Source organism: Asparagus officinalis, chromosome 4, assembly GCF_001876935.1.
Source record: "Asparagus officinalis chromosome 4, Aspof.V1, whole genome shotgun sequence".
Taxonomy (NCBI): domain Eukaryota; kingdom Viridiplantae; phylum Streptophyta; class Magnoliopsida; order Asparagales; family Asparagaceae; genus Asparagus; species Asparagus officinalis.
This window is the reverse complement of record NC_033797.1, coordinates 145574039-145596478: the sequence shown is the minus strand read 5'-3', so window position 1 is coordinate 145596478 and position 22440 is coordinate 145574039. Positions and strand designations below refer to the sequence as shown.

General features: G+C 37.3%; 1 protein-coding gene across 1 annotated transcript in view; it reads left to right on the top strand.

Moving 5' to 3' along the window:
• LOC109839656 (probable mitochondrial import inner membrane translocase subunit TIM21) overlaps positions 1 to 17666 on the top strand; it is a 21922-nt gene extending 4256 nt beyond the window's left edge. The window contains exons 6-9 of the mRNA XM_020408168.1: positions 15241 to 15422; positions 16219 to 16267; positions 16352 to 16471; positions 17039 to 17666. Of these exons, the coding sequence (XP_020263757.1) occupies positions 15241 to 15422; positions 16219 to 16267; positions 16352 to 16471; positions 17039 to 17197 (510 nt within the window). The 3' untranslated portion in view covers positions 17198 to 17666. The remainder of the gene's footprint in view (positions 1 to 15240; positions 15423 to 16218; positions 16268 to 16351; positions 16472 to 17038) is intronic.

Sequence of the window (22440 nt, the reverse complement as noted above, 5' to 3'; positions counted from 1 at the left end):
AGGAGTAGAGAGAGGAATCATATCATCTGTGTATTCTGAGTCTGAGGTGGGTGGTGTAGGTGTCTCAAGAGTCGAAGAAGGCAGGGACAAGGGACTTGGTACTGGTGGCACTGTAGGCACGGCTCCCTCAATCTGCTTGTTTCTCCTCACATACACCTCATGGTATCTCGACTCCCCCTGACTCAGAGTTCTACCACCTTCGAGCTCATTCATCTCAGCTTCCGGCTCAACCCTAGCCGATTCCTCCTTTTCCGGCTCAACCACAGCCGAAATCTCAAATGGGCAAGGAATACCACCCACACTCACCATCCTCCTCTCACCATCACTACTATGCTCCTCCTCTCACCTTGTACCTTTTGTATCGGGCGAGTCTCCAAAGGATGATGTAACCTCTGAGTAATATGGTTCTAACTCGCGAAATGTAACATCCATTACTCACAAACAGTCTCCTCTCCACAGGACTCCAGCACACATACCTCTTTTGAGTAGCTGAGTACCCCACAAAGATATACTTCACAGCCCTTGGATCTAGTTTTCCCACATTTGGTCTGTTGTCCTGCACGAAGCACACATACCCAAAGTTTTGAGAGGAAGAATATCTCCATTCTTACCTTTCAACATCTCAATCGGAGACTTCCAGTCTAACACTCGTGATAGCATCTGGTTGATCAAATAGGCGGCTGTCAGAACTGCTTGCCCCCACAAGTACTTTGGGACTTTCATCGAAATCATCATACTCCGAGTCACCTCAAGAAGATGCCTGTTCTTTCTCTCTGCTACCCCATTCTGCTCTGGTGTATATGTACATATGGTTTGATGCTGTATCCCCTAAGATGACAAGTACTCCCCAAACGCCCGGTTGGTGTACTCTGTCCCATTGTCTGACCTTAATACTTTCACAACTGCATCGTATTGTGTCTGAACTCCTTTATGGAAGTCATTGAAGCAAGCAAACACATCACTTTTGTTTTTCATCAAATAAAGCCACGTCACACGAGAAAAACAATCAATAAAAAAGACAGTATCTAAATCCATTCACAGCAGTTGTGGGACAAGGCCCCCATACATCAGAGTGAATCAAATCAAAAACACTAGAACTCCTACTATCAGAACTAACATAAGAGCTCCTGGTGTGCTTTCCCAACTCATACACATCACACGAGTTTTTCCTTATTAGCCTTTTCAAACAAAGACGGATACAACCTACTCAAAACTGAAAAAGAAGGATGACCCCAAGCGCCTATGATGGAGCAGCAGCAAGTCCTCCACACTCCTCCCAACTCCTCCAGCTCCCTCCATAATAGATGAGAGGGCCAAGTCCATACCCTCTCTATCTAGGTACCACAAGCCACTATGCCATGTGTCAGTCCCAAGTTGTCTGCCTATCCCCTTCTCTTGGAAGATCACCTTAGGAATATCAAACAAAACGACACATTTTAGTTGTGATATAATGGCACTTATGGATAAGAGATTTACAGGAAAAGAAGGAGCATGCAAGACATTAGACAAAATCAAAGTGCTGGTACATTTTACTGTGCCCTTACTAACCACGGGTTGGGCCGTACCGTCAGCTGTCTGAATGCTCTCTGGTACTGCTAGGTGAGTATAGGAAGAAAACTCTCTAGCAGCACCAGTCACATGAGGAGATGCACTAGAATCGACTATCCAATCTAGTAATCTAGTGGTGGATATAGAGGCAAGAGCAAGTGTATCACAAGTACCTGTAGCTGAGCGAGCAAAGGAAGCAAAGTTACCCCTGGATGAAGACGAGATGGATGCATCATCTACCCCTCTTCCCCTCACCTGTTGCTTTCTGCTTCCTCTTTAATGCCTCTAAAAACTTATGATCCTCTTTGGTAAAGACTATAGTCTCCTCACTCTCTCCCTCTGCTACCATCAGGTGTGCTTGGTAGCCTCCTCTTCCACCTCTCCTACCAGCTCTGCCTCGACCACGACCCCCAGCATGCCCCCTTCCACCTGTATCTCGCTTCTTTGGTAGGTTAGGGCAAGCTTGCTTCAGGTGACCTACCTCATCACAGTTGTAGCATTGTCGGGTCTCGCCCCTGTACCCTGTGTTATCTGAGTTGGAGACTGCAAGTGCTGACTTCACTCTTGGATGTCCAGCTGCCCCAGCCTGTAGCCTAATCCGGCTCTCCTCCTGTATCATGGCTGAGACCGCTTCCTCAAGTGAGGGAATCCTCGTCTGAGCTAGTAGCATAGCAACCCTCTGCTCAAACACCGGGGCCAAGCCCTGGAGGAACACCATAACCCTGTCCATTTCAATCTCAGAACACACAGGGTCAGTGCAGCATCGTCGTCGGACCCTGAAGTGGCTCTGATCCAGTCATAAGCGATCCAGCTCTATGGCATACTCCTGCACAGTCCTCTCCCCCTGTACCAAAGCCGAGATCTCTCTTGATATGGTACACCCGCTGGTTGTTCCCAGCATCATCGTAGGTCCTCCTCAGCTCTCCCATACATCCTGCACCTTCGCTATGCCATCCACTATGGACGCAATAAGCGAAGTCAGTGAGTTCAGGAGCCAGATATATACCTGCATGTGAGTCGACTTCCACTCAGCTCTCTCAGGTGCATTCTGACCCGACTCCTCTCCAGTCAGGTACCCCTCCAGACCCTTCCCTTCCAGAGTGTACCTCACTCGACGCAACCAGCTTAGATAAGTGGCGGACCCTCGAGTTTCATATCGATCAGTGGTAACTCAACCTTCTGCTTCGGCTTGCTCTCATTTGCTGACATCTTGAATGCTCGCATCAGAACCATTACATCTTGACATCACCTCGGCTAGTGGATTCGTGCTTCCACTCCTCTCCTTCTCCGTCGTCATCGATCCGACTCCGATCACGAACCCTGGTCGGACATATGATTGTAAAATGAACCAATTTACCTGAACTTTAGGCTCTCAGTGTCCAGTCATTTATCTAAACAAGCTCAGACTTTATTTGTGCTCTCTTCATTATTAACTTTCCATTTCTTTTAACTTTCCACTTCATTATTAACTTTCCATTTCAATTAATCTTATAGAGCAGTCAAAAGGTGCTGCCGACTCTACACAAAAGGAGACATTGGAGTCTCACGGGAAAGAGAAAAGTGAGGATAAAGTCTTTTTTTTTTCTGTTCTCTGTTATCAATTCTTTATCAAAAAGAACCAGAACCTGATCAAGAACCCTACCAGAACCCGATCACGAACCCAATCCCAACCTGCTTCTCGGGTATAGTGGGCGGAGCCATGGGTGGAGGTTGGAGGGCGGATCAGGAGGATGAGGAACCTGGATCTGATGGGTGGTGGACGAGGACTCTGAACGAGGACTCGGTGACGGCGACGACAGAGGGAACTGATGGGTGGCCAGGTGGGTGGAGGCGGCTCTAGGGTTAGGGTTAGAAAGCTCTGATACCAAATTGAAATTTTGGGAGAGATGAAATCAGCGTTAATTTTTTCATTGACCTCTTGGGCCTATATAAAGTGTTACATCTTACATCCAAGCCCCTATCTTTCTACAAATTGCATATCTCAACAGAAGCTACAAGTTTATTTCATGTCATCGTTAACTAAATTAGTTATGGATATTATTCATCAGATTCAATATTCTATTTTGACTTCAATTGTGAACGTGTATGTGGCTGACACAAAGGACTTCAGCTTTATGTTTGTGTTTTTATGGATTCAAGAGAATATTGAGAAATCCTTAGGCTTGCATTCTTGCAAATTCTATATAATGAGAATATGTGTTATCCTCCTAATGTTCTCTACGAATGTTACAAACTTGTAACAATATGAATGTGTTGACACGATATAGGGTATGAAGTCACCGAATCCAAAACTCAGGGCATAACACTTGTACATATAGAGAGATAGAAACTTGAAGTAGGCTTGAAGTGTTTAGGTTTAGAACTTCAGATACTTTTGTTTCCGAGTTGAATTATGAACTATCTACATTGGATGTTGAAAGTCCAAACCATTGTCCATATAAAACCATCGAGAAATGAAATTTGGAAGATTGTTATTATATTCTACTGATGCATCAACATCATACCATAATCATATCCTAAAATGTTGCTTCTTTGCCAATTTAATTGTGTAAAAAACATGATCAAAACCTTGACTTCTTGTTTTTAGATACTTTTCGGATGGTAGATCTCATCAAACGCTGTGGATTTTCAATTTGGATAGTGTATAATTTATTCAAAGTGGAAATGTCAGCATCCTCAATACTTTTAGTAGCCACTTAACTCGACTCTCTTGCTTCTGTGATGGACATATATACGATTTGTATCTTGAAATATTTTTGATTGTTTTGTTTGCACTCAAGTAGTATGTCATGGCTCATACCATGTTACTGAGACCTTAGTGGGCATAGATGTTTGGAAGGTATCCCATTATATCAAATTTTCAAGAATGCAGACCGAGGGTTTCTCAAGAATACAATATATCTTTTTGTGCGCGTGCTGGTAAGTATGCATGCGTGTGGTTTTAAAAGGTTGGTCTAGTGTGCTTTGAAGCATAGATGAGTAATTTTCAAGGTTTTAAATGTCGGATGTCGGGTTCATGTCGGACGACTGAAATCACTGTTATAAATAGTGGTAAATAGCCCCACAATAGCGCCGCTAATAGCATTAGCGGTCCCTTCCCTCTATACTATCGCCCAATAGCGGTGATATATTACGGAATATGCGCTTTTCTTTTGTAAAAGCAACCAATATCGTACCCTAACGGTAAATAGCGGGTGATTACGTGTAAAATCCGCCTTTTGACTGCTATTTAAAAGCGATTGGGGGTTTATTTTTTAAAATTAAACCTGATCTTTAACCATTGCATTCCATTGCCTCCCGCGATTTTCAGTGTGCTCCTGCCGCCTCTCATAGTCTCTGACACCTAACAAAGCACTTCCTCTCACTCCTTCACCGTGAGGTCCTCCTAGGATAGTCATTTCATTGTTCAGCTCATCTTCTCGAAGACGACGACTCTTTGACTTCTCTTCCACCCGTCTTTGGTATTATGTAACGATTACCTGTCTATTCATGTTTAGGATCTTTTTAAATAATCAAATATGTACTTTTAGATTTTCTAGAATTTTTATCTTTTTTTAGTATTTACACATATCTAAACTAGACCGCTATTTGATTTTGCGTTTTTTACTACTATTTTGTCGCAATAGCCCTAAATAGTCTTAGCAATGCCTCACCGCTACGCGATGCTATCCGCTATCGATAATCTTAGCTGAAATTCATATCAGATAGCGAAAATTGGGGATATATCGGGGGTCATGGACTAAATATTGGATTGCCATATCGGGTGGTGCATATATGTATAATATCACGTCCTAAATATAATCTAAACATTCCTAAATTTAATATAAGCATACTTTATAAATTCTAGAAGCGGCACCTACGATCGGTGGATTCCAACATCACAGGAAGGCGGTGCTGGCGACGGGATGTCGCAGGGAGACAGTGCTGGGGTTCTTTTTCTTTTTCGTTTGCTCGGGATCCTTCAGATGAGTCACCGATCACCTTCTTCCCTTTATCCCGATGACAGGATATCCTGCTGTCCTCGGGTTCGGTTGGGGTTCGGATTTTAGGGCACAACGGGAGATGGACGACGGTGGGACCGAGATGGAGGTGGGGGAAGGGCGTCGTCGTTCACGAAAGGGGTGATGGGTTCCTAAGTCCCATGCAGCCCTAATTTTTCTCTTTTCTTTCTATCGGGTTCATAAGAAACCCTTAAACATGAGAACGAGTCAAACGGGTTTGGGTTTTTATCACTAAATCCAAACCCGATAACAAAAAATAGATAAAAAAGTGTCATATCGGTCGATTTTTCAAAGCTAAAAAATCGGTCGATATGCCCGATATGATCCCGATATTTCCAATTTGGCCTTAAAAATCAACACACGAGTTGAAAATGTCCATGTCGTGTCGCTCAAGTCCTTAAACCAACATGTCGGCCGATATTTAAAACCTTGGTAATTTTGAATTGACTTGATAGCCTATTGGGCGGACATGTTGGCCGACATTTAAAACCTTGGTAATTTTGAATTGACTTGATAGCCTATTGGGTAAAGCTTTAAACTGCGGAGCTTACCTAGCCCTTGTGAAGCTTATCACTATTTGGTTGAAGTTTATGCTTTTATGCCTTCTACATAGATGTGTGTGCATGAACATAAAGATTTTATACCTCTGCATAATATGCTTGTGTTTCCATGAATTATGTAAGTCTTCCACATCTTCATGGAAGTGATATTGAAGATCTACTAATTCACCTACTACTTCTTATATTGATAATTTCGCTTTCATTTTCTTGGGTTTGAGTAGCGGAGAGAGAGGGGAGATCGGGAAAATAAATGAGTTTTAAGTTAGAGGTTGGTTATAGCAAAACCTATTTACTTACGAATTTGGGTTGGATTTTGGTCAGTATGAACCCGATAATTTGTATTATAAAGTGTTTTATATCCATGTAAAGCGCTTTAAAGTGCATTTTAGCCTATTATGTACTATTGGCCGCTATTTTGAGCTTATAGCGTCGATGCCGCTAAAATCATAACTTTTGACCATAGCAGTGCAGGCATAGGCCGCTATCGTTATTACGCGCTATTTACAATAAGTATATATTCTTGAAAATCAATTTGCTCAATTGAGTGTCTAAATGGTGAATGTGTAAATTTGATGTTGTCAAACTTACTCACTTGGGATCGGTTGTTTGTAACAAATTCAATGCGTGCCAAAATGATGAGTATTGAGAAGACATACAACTTTGGCTGATAACATAGAGGGAGAATTAACTTTCGCTAAAATAACCGGGATTGCTAAACTTGTGTGAGTCAAACTATCCCTATCAATTATCTCGACTTGAGACCGATATCAATGCTTGAGTATGAAGACAGTCTCAGAAGCATTCCTTGATTTGTGAGCTACCAACTTTCGCTTTTGAAGAAGATAAGACTTAGGAGGCATGGGCATGGGAACGTGCCTTCCGTTGACGTCGAGCTACCAATTTCAATGGGCTTGGTGGTAGTCACTAGAATGTCTGATCTTCTTATGGTATTGAGATGAATGATCTTTCTTGTATATATAATGTGAAGAGCCTAAAACTTGCACCATATTGCCATGGTTACAGGTTGCATGTGTATGATAGTGAATGTTACAAACTGCAAAAGAAATGTAAGGTATCTTATATAGAAATGCTAAAGATGAATCCAAGGAGTTTGATGAACTGTTATTTTTGGGAAGGTGTGGGTGACTGACTTCAAATTTGACTGAGCTCTTTTTAATGTTTGACCAAGAATGTTCGATTGCTTACCGATGTAAATGGTAAATTATCGATGTTTAAATGATGAAATTGATACATAAAAGGTATGAAGGATAATTGGATAAAGTGGACGATGAAATTAAAACATACCGTAATAGAAAATCTCATTTTGATCAATCAAGTGACGTACTGTCTTGTAGTTCGACTTCAATTTTGTACAAAGTGTTTGTCTTCTCTTATCTCAAAGTAAATGTTGAGTATAAGACTTGTAGCCTTGAGTGAGAATGAATAGGATTGTCTTGCAAGCATGCTGGAACAATTGTTATATAAAATAGCGGTGCTAAATCACCACATTAGTATTTTTAGTTGACCCTTGACCTCTATTACCAATATGGTACTCTTGAAAACTTCGGTGTCTGTTAGTCATTTTAACCTTGCAGTTTAAGTGTTAAGGCCCTTTTTCTAGCCAGTAGCAAGAATAAAGAATTTCGATGCAAATTGTAATATTTTTGGGAAAATTTATTGCACCATCTGACCTCTCAAAGTTATTAAATTTGCCCACTCCTTCTTCAACCTCCCTTGAATTCAAATTTCTTCCATCCTTTTACCCAACAAGGCTCTTCATCATTTCTTTCTCTTTCATCAAAGGAGTTCCCTCTTTTCCCTTCAATCCCCCAGTTCAAATCAAAACCCTAATCCAAACCAACAACCTTTATCCAATGCAATACCCATGGCCATAGGNGGAGGGGGGGGGTGGGGGGGGGGGGTACAGTTGCACCCCTAACAATCTAGAAATTACAGTACAAAGGTTTCTATAATTATACTTGGTCCTTGTAAATTTAAAATTTTTGCACTTCATATTGAATTTGAATTTTCAACCATTGTGCATTTATCATGTACAAAATAGTAGCCCATTTTCATTAAGGCAAATAGATGGCCATCGTTCCCTGCCAAGAATTTTTTTTGAATCCTCAAGCCAATAACTCAATTGGATTAGAGTTTATGTTTGAATTAGGAGAGGTTGAAGGAGGTTATTCATTGTTGAGAGGGGAAAGAGAGGGTGAAGGAGAGTTTTATGTGCAAGGGAGTGGAAGAAATTTGAACTGGGGGTGGGGGTGGGGGTTGAAGAAGAACGAGCATGTAAATACAATAAATTTAAAGGTTTAGGAGTAGAAGAAACTTTTTCAAAATAAGTTATAGTTCGCCCCTGAATTGTCATGGCTACCAAATCCATAAGCATACAAATATTAGATGTGTAATTGAAGGCGGAAGCATTACACATATCTCGATCTATGCTTCAATCAGTTGCTAGCAATGAATTTGACTTGAATCCTAATGGTGCAGATCGCTATGTTGAATAAGACTCCCTCGCTATCTGTAACACAACCAACAACTTCTTATAATGATTCCTGAGTCCTAGCAATATTTGCATTTTGGCTATTTGAACGTAAAGCCTTCATCTCTATTTATGGAGAGAACTTCATCTGGAGATAAGATTAATTTGCTACTAAACTCTATCTATAAGATAAAGTTTTAACTATAAGAGTATATCCACAACATTTGAATGATAACTAGCAGTTATCCACAATATTTAATCTTATCTCAAGGATGACAACCCACAAGATCGGACAGTCAAATCCTTATCCAATCCTAGTATACTCCTACCCAACTGAATAGTGGGGTACAACACTTTAATCAATTATGAGGTCCATACTGTTGATGTGTTGTGCAACCATCAGATCAACTTGCAATCTATGAGTTCTTTACTACAAAACCTAGTAAAGAGTGACTATAGAGATATCAAACTCATTGGAAAAAGTAGAGGCAAAGGTCTAAGCGGAAATTGCCGATATCAACCACTTCTATGCTTGAATTTAAACTATCTTTGATTGGGATAAGGATTTGAGCGCTAGATCTTGTGGGTTGCCATCCTTGAAGATAAGATCAAATATTATGGATAACTGTTAGTTATTATTCAAAAGGGATATGATCCTATCATGTTATGATTAAACCTTATTTTACAGAGTTTGAAACTAATTGATCTTATTACTAGTTGAAGCTCTCCTTACAAATAGAGATTAAGGCTTCGTTTCCAAATAGACAAAATACATTGATTGCTAAGGCTCGAAAATTGCTCTAGGTTGTAGGAGGTTGCTGAGTGTGTTATGGATAATGAGAGTCGTTCAACGTGATTCTCTCCACTATCAGGATCTAAGTCAACTTCGTATCTAATAACTATTCGATCGTAGTATGTGTAATCTTCGGCTTTCGGTTACTTGTATGTATATTTGCATACTTAATTTTACGTGGTATCAAAGCTTATGGTTTCGGTGGCAAAGATCTAGAAACACATAAGACTAAATTTAGGTTGCTTTTAAATGAGCAAAAAATTGATTGTTTTCGTATAAAAAAGATTTATCAAACGAGATTTTATTATAAGTATAACGATGTTTTGGTCTCCGCTACAATGATTTTGAAGATTGAAATTCATGTCAATTTATAGCAGCTAACAACAATTTATAGCGAACTAACTTCTTCCTTGGGAAGTATGCACTACACATCGAAATATTTGTGCTTGGGTGTGAAAACAAAAAAAGTTTGGTACTTAGGGTTCAACAGAGAATTTTGGGACCTCTTGCGTTTTAAGGAAGTATGCGTTATACATTAAATACTTGTGCTTTGGCTTGAAAACAATAAAAGTTTGGTGTTTTGGGTTCAAGAGAGAATTTGAAAGTAGCCAGGTTCATAAGAAATCCCGTTCAAATTGGGTTTAAAAGGAAAAAACCCTTCTGTCAAATGAAAATGATAATATAATTAAGGTACGTGATAGTCGACCACAAGTCCTCTCATCAAGAGGACCTGCAAATCCTAACTCCAAAATTCTTACAAATAAGTATTTCCATGTTATATAATCCATGAAGAAAGACTTTATATTCCAAATTCAAGGTTACATTACATATTAAATCTATAGCTCCTTACTATATCATCAGAGTATTTGTAGCCAATAATTCGATGCACCCCATTCGACTTGATCCCATGGTCACACTAATTTGAAAATGTTTTATATTTGGGGTGAGCTTTCCACCCGCTCAATAAGTGACATACATAGTCAATAATTTGTGTAATGGAAACACATAATAAAATACTAGCCAAATGAGGAGTTTATAGTAAATATACAATATCTTTTGAAATCAATTTTATGCATAGAAATTAAGCAACGCCACACCTTATCTTGACAACTGTACTGCTTGCAACGATGATATGTTTAGAAAGGCTGCCTGTTGTGATGCTCTGTCTTTTACGTCATATTCCGCTAGATTGTCTGCTGCGGCAATCTGTCTACCCCGGACTGCCTATAGTAGTGATTTGTTCGTTATAATACCCTACTCCATTGATAGGCATGTGACTTAATTTATTGGTGTATACTATTAACCAATGAATAGTGCAATATAAGCATCAATGTGGTTCTGATATCGTTTGACAAAACCTCCATGCCATACATAGCCTAAGCAAAATCAAATATCCATGTGATAAATTCAACAAACACTAACTCATGTCTACAATGGTCATTGAATATCTTGAAACATGTGTTTAACATGAATTCAATGTTTGCACATCAAAATATAGCATTTGTAAGAAAATGATGAGAAAAATCATAAATTGAAGAATATGTTACTTCACCTACCAGTATTTCGTTAAACTCCAAGTTCCTCGCATGGTTCTTCAGGAGGTCCTTCTATGTCTCACTAGACTTTACTAGTACAAATACATACGTAAATATTAGCTTCCAACTCAATACATATGTTTGTACCAATACATTACATAACTACATTCTCAATTCTAGTTATCGTAGTGTAGAATCTTTCAAATTGTCTTAGAACAATCCTCAACATCTTTACATACTTTATGGTAGTGTTTTGAAGCTCTAGAACTAGTTTAATTGTCATAGGGGTATTTCTGCAATTTCAGAAACTGCAGTGGCATTTCTGAAAATTTAGAAACTGCAGGTTGGGCATTCTGTAATTTCTGAAATTGCAAGGGTTTTATTACTAATTTCTGAAAACTAAAGGCTGATCTCAAACATAAATTCGTAATCAAATAGATGTATCTTAATTATATCCTAAATCCAAAATATTTAACTGAAAATTGCACAATTGTACTCTCTACAATTAATAGTACAAAGTTAGGATTTACCTTAAGAAATCCCTTTTCTCCTTTTCTCTTCTCTTCTTTTCTTCTCCTCCTCCTTTTCTTTTCTATCTCTGGTTCCTGCTCCCTATTACCTCTTTTCTTTTTCTTTCTTTCTTTTCCTATTTGCCTTTGCTTTTGTTTGTCCTGCTCCTCCTCCTCCTCCTCCTCTGATTTCTTCTCTTTCTTTTATTTTCTTTCATCTTTCTTTTGTCTTGTTGTAGTCTGCAGCGTCCCCTCTTCTTCTATTGTTCATCTTTCTCTCTCTTTTTCTCTTGCTGGCCCAGGAACAGAGACATTTCTCTGTTCTGTTCCTTTGCTCCTTCTGTTGCTGGTTCCAAATCAGCGAGAGTAAGTGAGAGAGAGAGAGAGAGGATTAAGTAGCCTCCTGCACCTCTCCTGTTATGAAGACCGAGCGTGTCTTGCTTGTCACCAAGAATGCCACCTCAACATAAAACACTCCACCTCTTTCTTCACTCAAGGGACATGTGTCCCTTCCTCTCCCAACTTTACACCTCATCCTCCATCTCATCCTTCATGATGACATGTGCTCCCTCTTCTTTTCCTTCATGCCACCACCTATATTCTTGACCCCTCCCTCCTTACACAATAGCAATGTTACATTAAACGTTGGGCGCTTCTAGGCGTCGGACTTGACGCCCAGCGCTTAGTCGCCTAGGCGGGTGCCTAAGCGGTTTCTGGACGTTTTTTTTCTTTCTTCATTTAAGTGGTGGTCGATGAGGTTTTACTGAAGGTCGGAGGAGGTAGTGGAGGTGTTCATATTTGGAGGTTAATGGAGTTTGGAGGACGTATAGGCTACGACACCTAAAATCACAATCAAGGCCTACAGGGTGCAATCCACGTAAGCAGACAATGCTCCTCTAAACGCTCGTAAAATCTAGGTGGGCAACTTAAATACCGCCTAGGCGTTAGGCGCTAGTTAGGCGGCCTAGGTACCACCTAGCCCTAGGCGTATGCCTAAGCGAACTAGGCGGAGGTTTTTTAAAACAGTGCACAATAGACGTGTCCCTCCTCTCTCATATCGGTCACCTCCACAATCTATTACCCATTCAACAAATATCAACTAAATTTTCATAAAACCCTCATGATTCTCATATCTTTTTTTTTAACAATATTATATAGCTTTTTTCATACTTGCAAACATTTATTGGAAGATCATATCATTGATAATCTAATTCATACTGGCTCACTAGCTAAAACTTTGGGTTATTTCACCTTCTTTTTTCATATAGTTAATAAAAAAAAATGAATTCTTCATATACTATCTGTCCTTGCTTTTTGTTATCTCGAGTTACCATTGTGATGCTATAGGGTGTTTGAAAGAGCTTTTTTTTCAAGCTTATAAGTTATGCCGGATTTTGATAACTTCTGGCTTTTATGATAAAATTTTTATTAAACTTATATGGACCAAAAAGTCATTTGGTTGGTTAAACGTAGCTTATTTGGATGAGCTTATAAGCTAGTTCTTAAAAAGTTGGGAAATCCAACTCTTTTAAATGTGGCTTAAAAATTAGCTTATTAGAGAGGTCATCAAACAAGTAGATATGAATAAGCAGCTTATAAGCTACTTTGACAGAAAAAACAAGCTCTCCCAAACACTCTATAACTGAGTTGAGTTGATTTATTTGTTTTTAGAGCTTGGAGTGATGCATCAATCTTCCCAGTTTCCATTCTATGAAGTTTCATGTCATTCACTGAACTCGGTGGACAGTGGCTATGTAGTAAATATTAGTTCATTGTTTTATTTATACATATGCTATTGCTTCTTGAGAAATTATTGTTGATCTAATGTCTGCTTATTAGTATGCATGTGTCATGTGTGTGTATTACAGCAACAAAGCCTTTGTCCCAAATTTGTGGGGTCGGCTATATGAATCTACTCTTCCGTTTCATTTCAACTAGTTAAGCATTATCATACCATTAGTAGTTCTACCCAAGTCCTCTTAGGCCTATCTCTAGTCCTGCTTTCTATATTAATTATGATCTTATCACGCCTTTTAATTGGTGCATTTGGACATGACTAAACCCTCTCGGAGGATTCTTGCTCATTTTATTCTTCACAGGTGCAACCTCTAACTTACTAAGAAAAAACTCAATTTTATATCCTATCCCTTAAGTGTATCCACTCGTGCATCGTAACATTCTCATTTCTGTTCCTTTCATTTCTTGCGCTGTTTTTTTTTCCAATTGTCCAACATTCTGATCCTTAAAGCATCGTGGGTCTTATGACTGTTCTATAGAATTTTCTCCTGTTTTAGTGGTATTTTACAATTAAATAGTACTCCTGAAGCACTTAATTTTAACCATCCAGATTTGATTTGATGGCCCATGTTATCCCTAATCTCACCATTCTGACAAACGATCCTAAATAACATAAATAATTAGTCCTAGATGTCTCTTTGTCTTCAACATGTACTATACACTCATTCATTTTTATAGTTTTACTAAAATTGCATTTTATGTATTCAATTTTTATTTTACTAATTCTAAATCCTTCTTTTCAAATGTTTCTCTTCACCTTGCTACTTCACAAGTAATCCCTTCCCTGGTCTCACCAATCAATACTATGTCATCAACAAATAACATACACCATGGGACTTCATCTTGAATATGCCAAGTAAGCTTGTTCATAACCAATGAAAAAGAGAGAAGGCTTAGAGCCGGTGCTTGGTGTAAACTGATGATAATATAAAATGATTTTGGTTCTCTCTCAATTGTTCTGATCCTAGTTTTTTCTTTTACAAAACCCACCACATTATCTATCACAGGCTTTTTCTAAATCAATAAAAACCATATGTAGATCTTTCCGCGTCTCTCTTTTTCTCTCCATCAATTGTTGTAATTTTTAAATAGATTCCATTTGACCTGCATAGAATAAGACCAAATTGGTTCGGAATCCGGATGCATGTCTCCTTTGTTAGCCTTTGCGCAAACACTTTCTCAAAGTTTTGTAGTGTGACATGTAAGCTTAATCCTGTGATAGTTTAAACAACTTCTTGTATCTCCTTTTATATTGGTATCAAACTGCTAATTCTCCACTTGTCGGGCATTTTCTTAGTATTTATAATCTTGTTAAAGAATTTAGTCAACCATTCTAAGGTTGTATCCCAGGATATATACCCATTGCATGGGAAGTTTAGCAAGGTGGTCCCAAATATACATTGCAAAATGGAAGTCTTTCTACATGCATGCATCTCTTTTCATGACCATTTTCCACTCTCATTTTATGACCTAGAAGATTGTTTTTTTGGGTTGGAAATGTACCCTGCTGGAAAGCATCAAGCCACATCCTTTTGCAGAATATTGTGCTCCAAGTTTCTAGGAGTGGTGACAAGAGTTGAAACTCTGAATATATTCCTCATAGCCTAGAGTCTTACAAATAAAACATTCTCAAATCAAAACCGAAATGTCAGGAGGCTATAGTACTTATTATGTTTGCTATGTTTTACTAGATATCCACTTCTTTGACCTGCTTTTGCCGGTTTCAGTAATGTTAGGGAGAGTCTAGCCCATGAGGAGTTGAGGACATATGATTGAAACTTTATATCAGGTCAATTGATTGTCACACAAGGAAAAGACATATGTTTGAAAGCGACTTACCATATTTCTACACTGCTGTATAAATTTGCAATGCTGTAGTTTTCGTTTTATTTGTCAGTCACCAACTTATTACAGATTGTTCTTTTTTTCCTTCATAGTTATCAGATATGTTCCATTCCTTGTTATTAACATTCTAATGAAGACTTTATTTTACCCTTTTTCCACAGGGTACCAAAAAGGATATATCCACAGTTGATGACCCGTTTGATGCTCCCACCTATCATATTCCTGAAAAGCCAGTTACATTTACGGAAGGTGCTTCCTACAGTGTTGTAATACTTGCTGGTCTCGGAGTTGCAGGATTGGCTGCTTATGCTGTTTTCAAAGAGCTAATCTTTGAGCCAAAGGAGTATGTTCACTTTATTATTTTTTTCACCTGAACTCTTATATTGAATTTTAGCCTGGAACTCTTATGCATCTGAAAATGTACGATTCAAATGTATAAAAATGCTAGTGTTATTGGGTCCAATTCTATTGCATTAAAGTGCAGAGTGCAAAAACTTGATAAAGCTGGCTAAAAAGACTTAATCTCTGCTGAACTGAGACTATTGGCCATAGAGATTTGTACGGTGTTTTGCTTACGTCACATATTGTTTAGAGCTCACATGACTACCAATACCTTTATAGTTCTCTACCATTTCCAAGTCCAGTTGAAGCTGATGATGATATTCTGATGTAATGTTATGTGAAATGTGCTCAAGTGGCGTCTTCATACTGTGAACATTCCAATCTGGGATGATGGAGATACTTTTAATGCCTTAACCAATTACATGCAAATTCACAATCAAAATTCATATAATCATGTAGTTTTGAGTAGTTTGTGTTGGACAATGTTTTTTATGAGTTAATTTCATATAGAACCCCTATAGTATGGTACTTTGAAACTTATTACGCCTGTATTTTGTTTTTTGTTGATTTTGGCAGATAAAACCCCTTGAGCGGATTTTTTCGACTCTTTTACTCAGAGAAAGAAAACGTTGTTCTATTGGCAATGACCTCCTGAGCGTGAGTCAAAAAATATCATCCAGGGGGTTCTATTTGCCAAAACCGAACTATGGGGGTGATAAGTGTCAAAACACAATACTACAGGGGGTCAATGTGCAACTGACCCTTTATTTATGAAATGTCGATATTTCTCTGTATAGGTACAAGATTTTTGGAAAGGCTCTGGAAAGGGTTCAGCATGATAGTCAGGTTAGTATAAACTGTAGAATGTTCTTGAAAGAATTCATCTAAATATTTTCTTTATCGATGATGTTCTCTAGGTGGCCTTATCAGGTTACTGTCAGAATTGGTTCCCCTGTTACTGGATATGGGTCGGAAAGTAGAAATCGTGCTGCTCGCCAACGCATCCCAAATAGAGTCTGGACTGATGAAGATGGTGTGGAGCATGTTCAGGTAAGACATAATAGACATTTATCCCTAATATAGTTCATTTAATACGAAGGTATGAACTCTCCTCTTTTTTTCGTCAAATTTTTATCTTTGTTCAAAGATATTTTTACTGCTAAATGATCTTACCACTGCCAATCTGGAAAGAAAAATAGAAGGTAAAAATCTCAGAAACCTGGAAAAGCATCTTTAGCTTGCTGGAAATGTCATATACTTTCTGCGTATCTATGTTACTGGAGATTCTTGTGCTTTCTACATCCAATTAAAATTTATGTAGTATTCAAATAAAAGATCTGTCAGATACCAGGAAATTCTATTGACATTGAAGCGGTTAGCGCTCAAAGTAGGATTAGGATCTATATTGCATGAATCGAGGGGAGATGTACCCAAATCTAGTGCATATCAGATACTTGTACCCTTGGATATTGCATATTTAGAAATTATACTGCATCCCAAGTATACCAAATACGTATTTCTGAGACTAGGGAGTTAAAAATCTAATGGCGTAAGTGGTTAAATGATGTTGTTCAATACTTTGCATATAGATATAGTAAATGTTAAACGCTTTCGCAGGTAAACTTCTATATTCGAGGGCCTCGTGGTGCTGGGATGGTGTATGCTGAAATGTTCAAGGACGGTTCTGACGGGAAGTGGAGATTCACCTATCTGATTGTTGAGATTAAGTCACCATCTCCGACTCAATTGATGTTGGAATCTTACGTTCCAGCTTAGAATGTAGAATGTGGTAGTTTGACCTTGGGCATGGTTGCAGATGTTAAGATAGTGGGATTTGAGAAGTCTTGTTAAGGATAAAGGGAGCAGGCCAGTTTTATTTATGGGATGAAAGGCGCAAATAAGTTTGGCTGTTCTTTTTTTTCCTTTTTCCTTTTTTTTGTTCTCATCTCTTCACACGAAAAAGCAATTGCACACTGGCAGAGCATTTGAATGCCAGTTATATGTCAACGTTTCTCATCTTGAACCAAGGCTGGATGGAGGGGCAGTGTCTAGATTTAGACGCAGCGCAATGCCAAATTGTATTCTGGCTACTCTTTTATATGTGATTTTCTTTTTCTTACCCTTGAAAGTGTACGTTGATTGAGGGCATGCAAGTTGAGCAGAGTAAATTACGGGTGATGATGTTTTTGAGCGCAATTTGCGAAATTACTGAATGAAGTGATTGCATGAATGCTGTGATGGAACACGAAGCTTCTAATTATAATCAAATATTTGTGGTCCTAATTATAATCAAATATTTGTGGTTTGATTGGATAATATCCCTCCTGAGCAATTTATCTTGAGTCAAAAGCCTGTCTTGAACAACTAACCAGGCTATGAAGGAATGCTTAGGGAGATTAAGGCCCCCCCATACAATGTTATACCAATTCACCTTATTAGTTGTAGGGGATAAAGCATGGTACAGGCTCAAGAGTTTGATTTTGGAATTTTTACAGCTAGACCTGATTAATGTCATCAAGTTTTCAACTCCACCATAATGCATCAAAGCTCTTTTTCTGATTTTTAAGAGCTGCTTCCACATCCAATAACCCCCAGCCTTTATTTCCACTTACCATATATCCATACGTTTAAGATATGTACCATGAATCCATTTGATCCATAAGCATTCCTTATTTGAATGAATATCCCCGAGAGTCTTCAGAGTTGCTGCATAATTCCATAAGATTGAAGAGAAAATCCTCAGACCTCCATATATCTTCCATGTGCATGTTTTTTCCCATGATACCAGCGGAGTCTTGAAAGATTGATCTTTTTTGCCCCAGAGAAAATTTCTACGAAGCTCATCCACTTTCTGTAACACTTTAGTTGGTAAAACATAGCTTGAAGTCTAGTAAATTTGAATTCCCAGTATAATACTCTTTATTATCTGAATTTTGTCCGCATATGATAGGTTTCTCTTCAGACTGCTTTGAAATTGGTTTGATATTTTGGTGAAGAGAAGGTAACAGCCTTGGAAAGTGAGCCTCTTACTGACTAGAGGGACTCTTAAATATCTAATAGGCATAGGCCCCTTAGGGAATCCCAGCTGATCTTTGATAGTATTCTTGACAAGATCAGCCACTCCTCCATAGAAGATGGCACTTTTACTTGGATTCGCTTCAAGCCCAAATACTTCACTGAAACCGGAGACACATTGGTATAGCTTTTGAATAGAGTAAAGATCACCCTTGTAGCAATATACCATCCGCAAAAATCAAGTGAGTGATTTTTAACCTCCTACACTTTGGATGAAAATTAAAGTTTCTATCCTGCTTCAGAAGATCAAGATTTCTTGATAGGTACTCCATACCCAATATGAACAAATAGGGGGAAAGTGGATCACCTTGCCTTAGACCTCTTTCACCCTTAAAATAGCCATGAAGAGAGCCATTAAGTGAAATAGAGAACTTAGGAGAGGAAATACAAGTCATGATCCTGTTGGTCACAACACTAGGGAAACCCAAGCATTTTAGCATATCCTCTATGAACTTCCAGCTGATGGTATCAAAGGCTGTACGAATATTACGAATATTAATATTTAACATTACTCTAGGGAAGATGTGTTTTCTGCCATAATTTTTCACCAGATCATGTGCTAAAAGAATATTGTTAGCTATATGTCTACCCTTCACAAAGGCACTCTGAGCATCACTAATAAGATATACCATAACTGATTGTAGCCTATTAGCAAGAATTTTTAAAATTGCAACACGAGATTGGTCTGAAGCCAGAGGGGGTACTAGGGCAATGTTCCTTAGGGACAAGAGTGATAGATGTAGAATTTATAGCCCCCAGTAGTTTCCCAGTTTTGAAAAAATCATCAATTGCATGAGTGACTTCTTCACCTATAACAGACCAAGCATATTTAAAAAATGAAGCTCCATATCCATCTGGTCCTGGGGATTTGTTTTCTGGCATAGAGAACATTGCACTTTAGATTTCCTCTTTTGAAACAACTACAAATAAACTCCTGATATGGTTATCATTCAGATTGGGCCCAGACTAGATAATCCTTATGCTAGGATTTGTTGTTGTTACTGTTGTACCCATGAGATTCTGGTAGTAAGAAATAATTTTATTTGCAATATTCTCTCCCTCAGTAATTCTTTCACCAATGTTGTTATTCAGAACCAACACTCTATTTTGATGTCTGTTAGCTTTCAAAATAGAGTGAAAGTAGCTAGTATTCCTATCTCCTTTGATGCACCATTGAATTACGGCTTTTTGCTGATAGAAGGATATCTCACATGTCGAGCTTATTGTAGGTTGATAAACATTCTTTTTCCTGAATGATGAGTGCTGGGTTGAAAGGGTCTTCTTGTAGCTTATTTTGAGTTTCCTCTAATGCATTTTTAGCTCTTTGGACTTGCTCACTTATATTGCCATAATTTTTCTTATTGAGATCTTTCAAGGCACCCCTCAAACGTTTGAGCTTGGTGTAAACAGAATACATTTTATATCCATCATCATGTACTTGCCAAACAGAAGAAACTGTGGGCAGGAAATTGTTATGATTAATCCACATATTGAAGAATTTAAATGACTTTTTTCCTTGCTTTTCCTCTTCATAGATTGATACCAAAGCAGGAGAGTGGTCAAAGAAGTTTGGAGGCAAGAACTCAACATGACTAGAATTATATCTTTGTATCCATGAGTCATTTACTAGAGCTCTATCCAACCTGCACCAGACCCTAGTGACATGATCTTGCTTATTGGTCCAGATGAAGAAATTCCCCAGTGTTTTGAGATGCAAGAGTTGACAATCTTCAATGAAAGTATTGAAATCCTTTACTTCAACATCAGTAAGCATAGCACCCCCCAAGTTTTCCATCATTATTAATCATGGTGTTAAAATCCTCACAAAGAATCCAAGGCACATTCTCTAAGGATTGCTGAAATTGATAAAGATCAGACCATAAATCCTTCCTGGATTCCTGATGGTTAAAACCATATACTGAAGAAACAATGCGGTCTATCTTACCATCAATAAACTTGACAGAACAAGTTATATGCTGAGGATTGAATTGTAAAACTTGAATGCTTAGAATATCAGGATCCCAAAGAATCGGAATTCTTGCTTTTACATTGTTTGATGCATTTGAAACCCATTTCCAATTGCCAGAAATCTTCTTTGTAACTACTGACAGGTTGGATTCTTTTATTTTTGTTTCTAGGAGGGCAATAAAAGGAAGATGATTCTGATATAGATGTTGCTTAACCAAAAGTTGCTTAGGGGATTTGTTCAATCCCCTTACATTCCAAAAGGATAAATTCATCAATTAGTCCCTCCCTCCTATCCGTTGTAGAGGGATCAAGCTCACTCATCATGCTTGCCAATGGAAAAAAGGAGTTAATAAAAATATCCTTTTTTATTTTTCCCTCTTTGCATAAGTATCCAAGGAATCGAATAAAGTTACACTAAAATCTTAGGTTATAAGTTATAACTCACAAAATCGTGAATTTTAAATTTTAAAATTATTTGTCATTAGGACAAAACAAGTGAAAATGGACAAAAATTATTGATTAAAGCTCATGAAATAATAAGTTTTACCTATGCATAATTATTTTTTATTTGGTAGAAATGAACAAAAAACATTGATTGTAGCTCATGAAATCTTGAGTTTTAATCTCTACATAAATATTTATCATTTGTTGAGACAAATAAAAATTAACAAATGTCATGGGTTATAGCTCATGAAATGGTGAATTTTAAAATATGTAAAATAATTTGTGTTGTGCGAGAAAAAAGTGTATATAGCAAATGCTCAACCAAATTATAATATAGAAAACATTGAACCAAAAAGAGGGATTTTTTTTGAAATTTTAAATTAGAAATTTTCTTTTTAAAGGTTACTTGAAAAGATTTCTTTTTAAAGGTTATTTGAAAAGAGTTCTTTTTGTGAAAAAGGGTCTAAAGCGGGCTTATGAATTTTTTTTATTTAAAAGGAAAAGAAAATGAAACTAGAAAGATGGAGAGAGGGAAAAAATAGAAATACAAGTAAGAAAGAGAAAGTAGAAATATAAAATAACAAAACAAGAGAAAAAAAAGATGAAAGAAAATGGAGAGGTGAAAGAAGTAGAAATAAAATGGAAAAACTATGAGAATTAGATAAGGCAACAAAAGATGAAAACTAACAAAACTAGAGACTAAAAGGGAGAAAAAGAAAGAGAATAAAAATAGGAAATTAGGATAGATTTCATTAGATAAATATTATTAAATATAGAAATTATTCTCTTTTTTATTTATTTTAGCATTAAAAAGCATAAGTTATCAATCTAATTAAAGAAAGCGTAGATTATCAAGATAGATTCTAAAAAAAAATTAAAATTTATGCATAGATAATCAATTGAAATAATTATCCTAGAATACTAATAAGCATAGATTATTAAACCACTTATGGAAAGTATAGTCTATCAAGCTAGAATATTCTATTAGCTATTTATTTTGATTGATTAATCTGTACATAAATAATTAAGGTGTAAAAAAGAGCAAATTTAACTCTAATAAATAAGTTGTATTAGTTTCCTATTATTCTAATTATCCTAAGAATTTTAGCCACACATTTATTAAATCATACATCATAATAAAGAAAGCATGAATAAAAAGGGAAGAAAGAAACTAATTATATTATGCAAATAAAAGCAAGAAAATGAACTAACTATCTAAGCATAAAAATAAATCTACTCTTAAATTAAGCAAGAAAACTAACAAAGCATGAAAATTAAACAAGCAAAGGAAAGCATGAATTAAAATCTAAACTATTTTTTAAACATACAATTCTAATTAAACAAAAAATTTAAAAACTAAAAACTCACATTGCAAGGGGCCGGCTCCTTGTATAGACTCGAATTTCTTTAAGTCTCCATGAGAAAAAGAAAATAAAAAAATATGAGAATAATTTTATTTTTATTTTTAAAACTAAAGTTTTATAATGTTTGGAAGGTTTTCTCCAAAGAGGTGCCCTCTGTTTTCGTCAAAA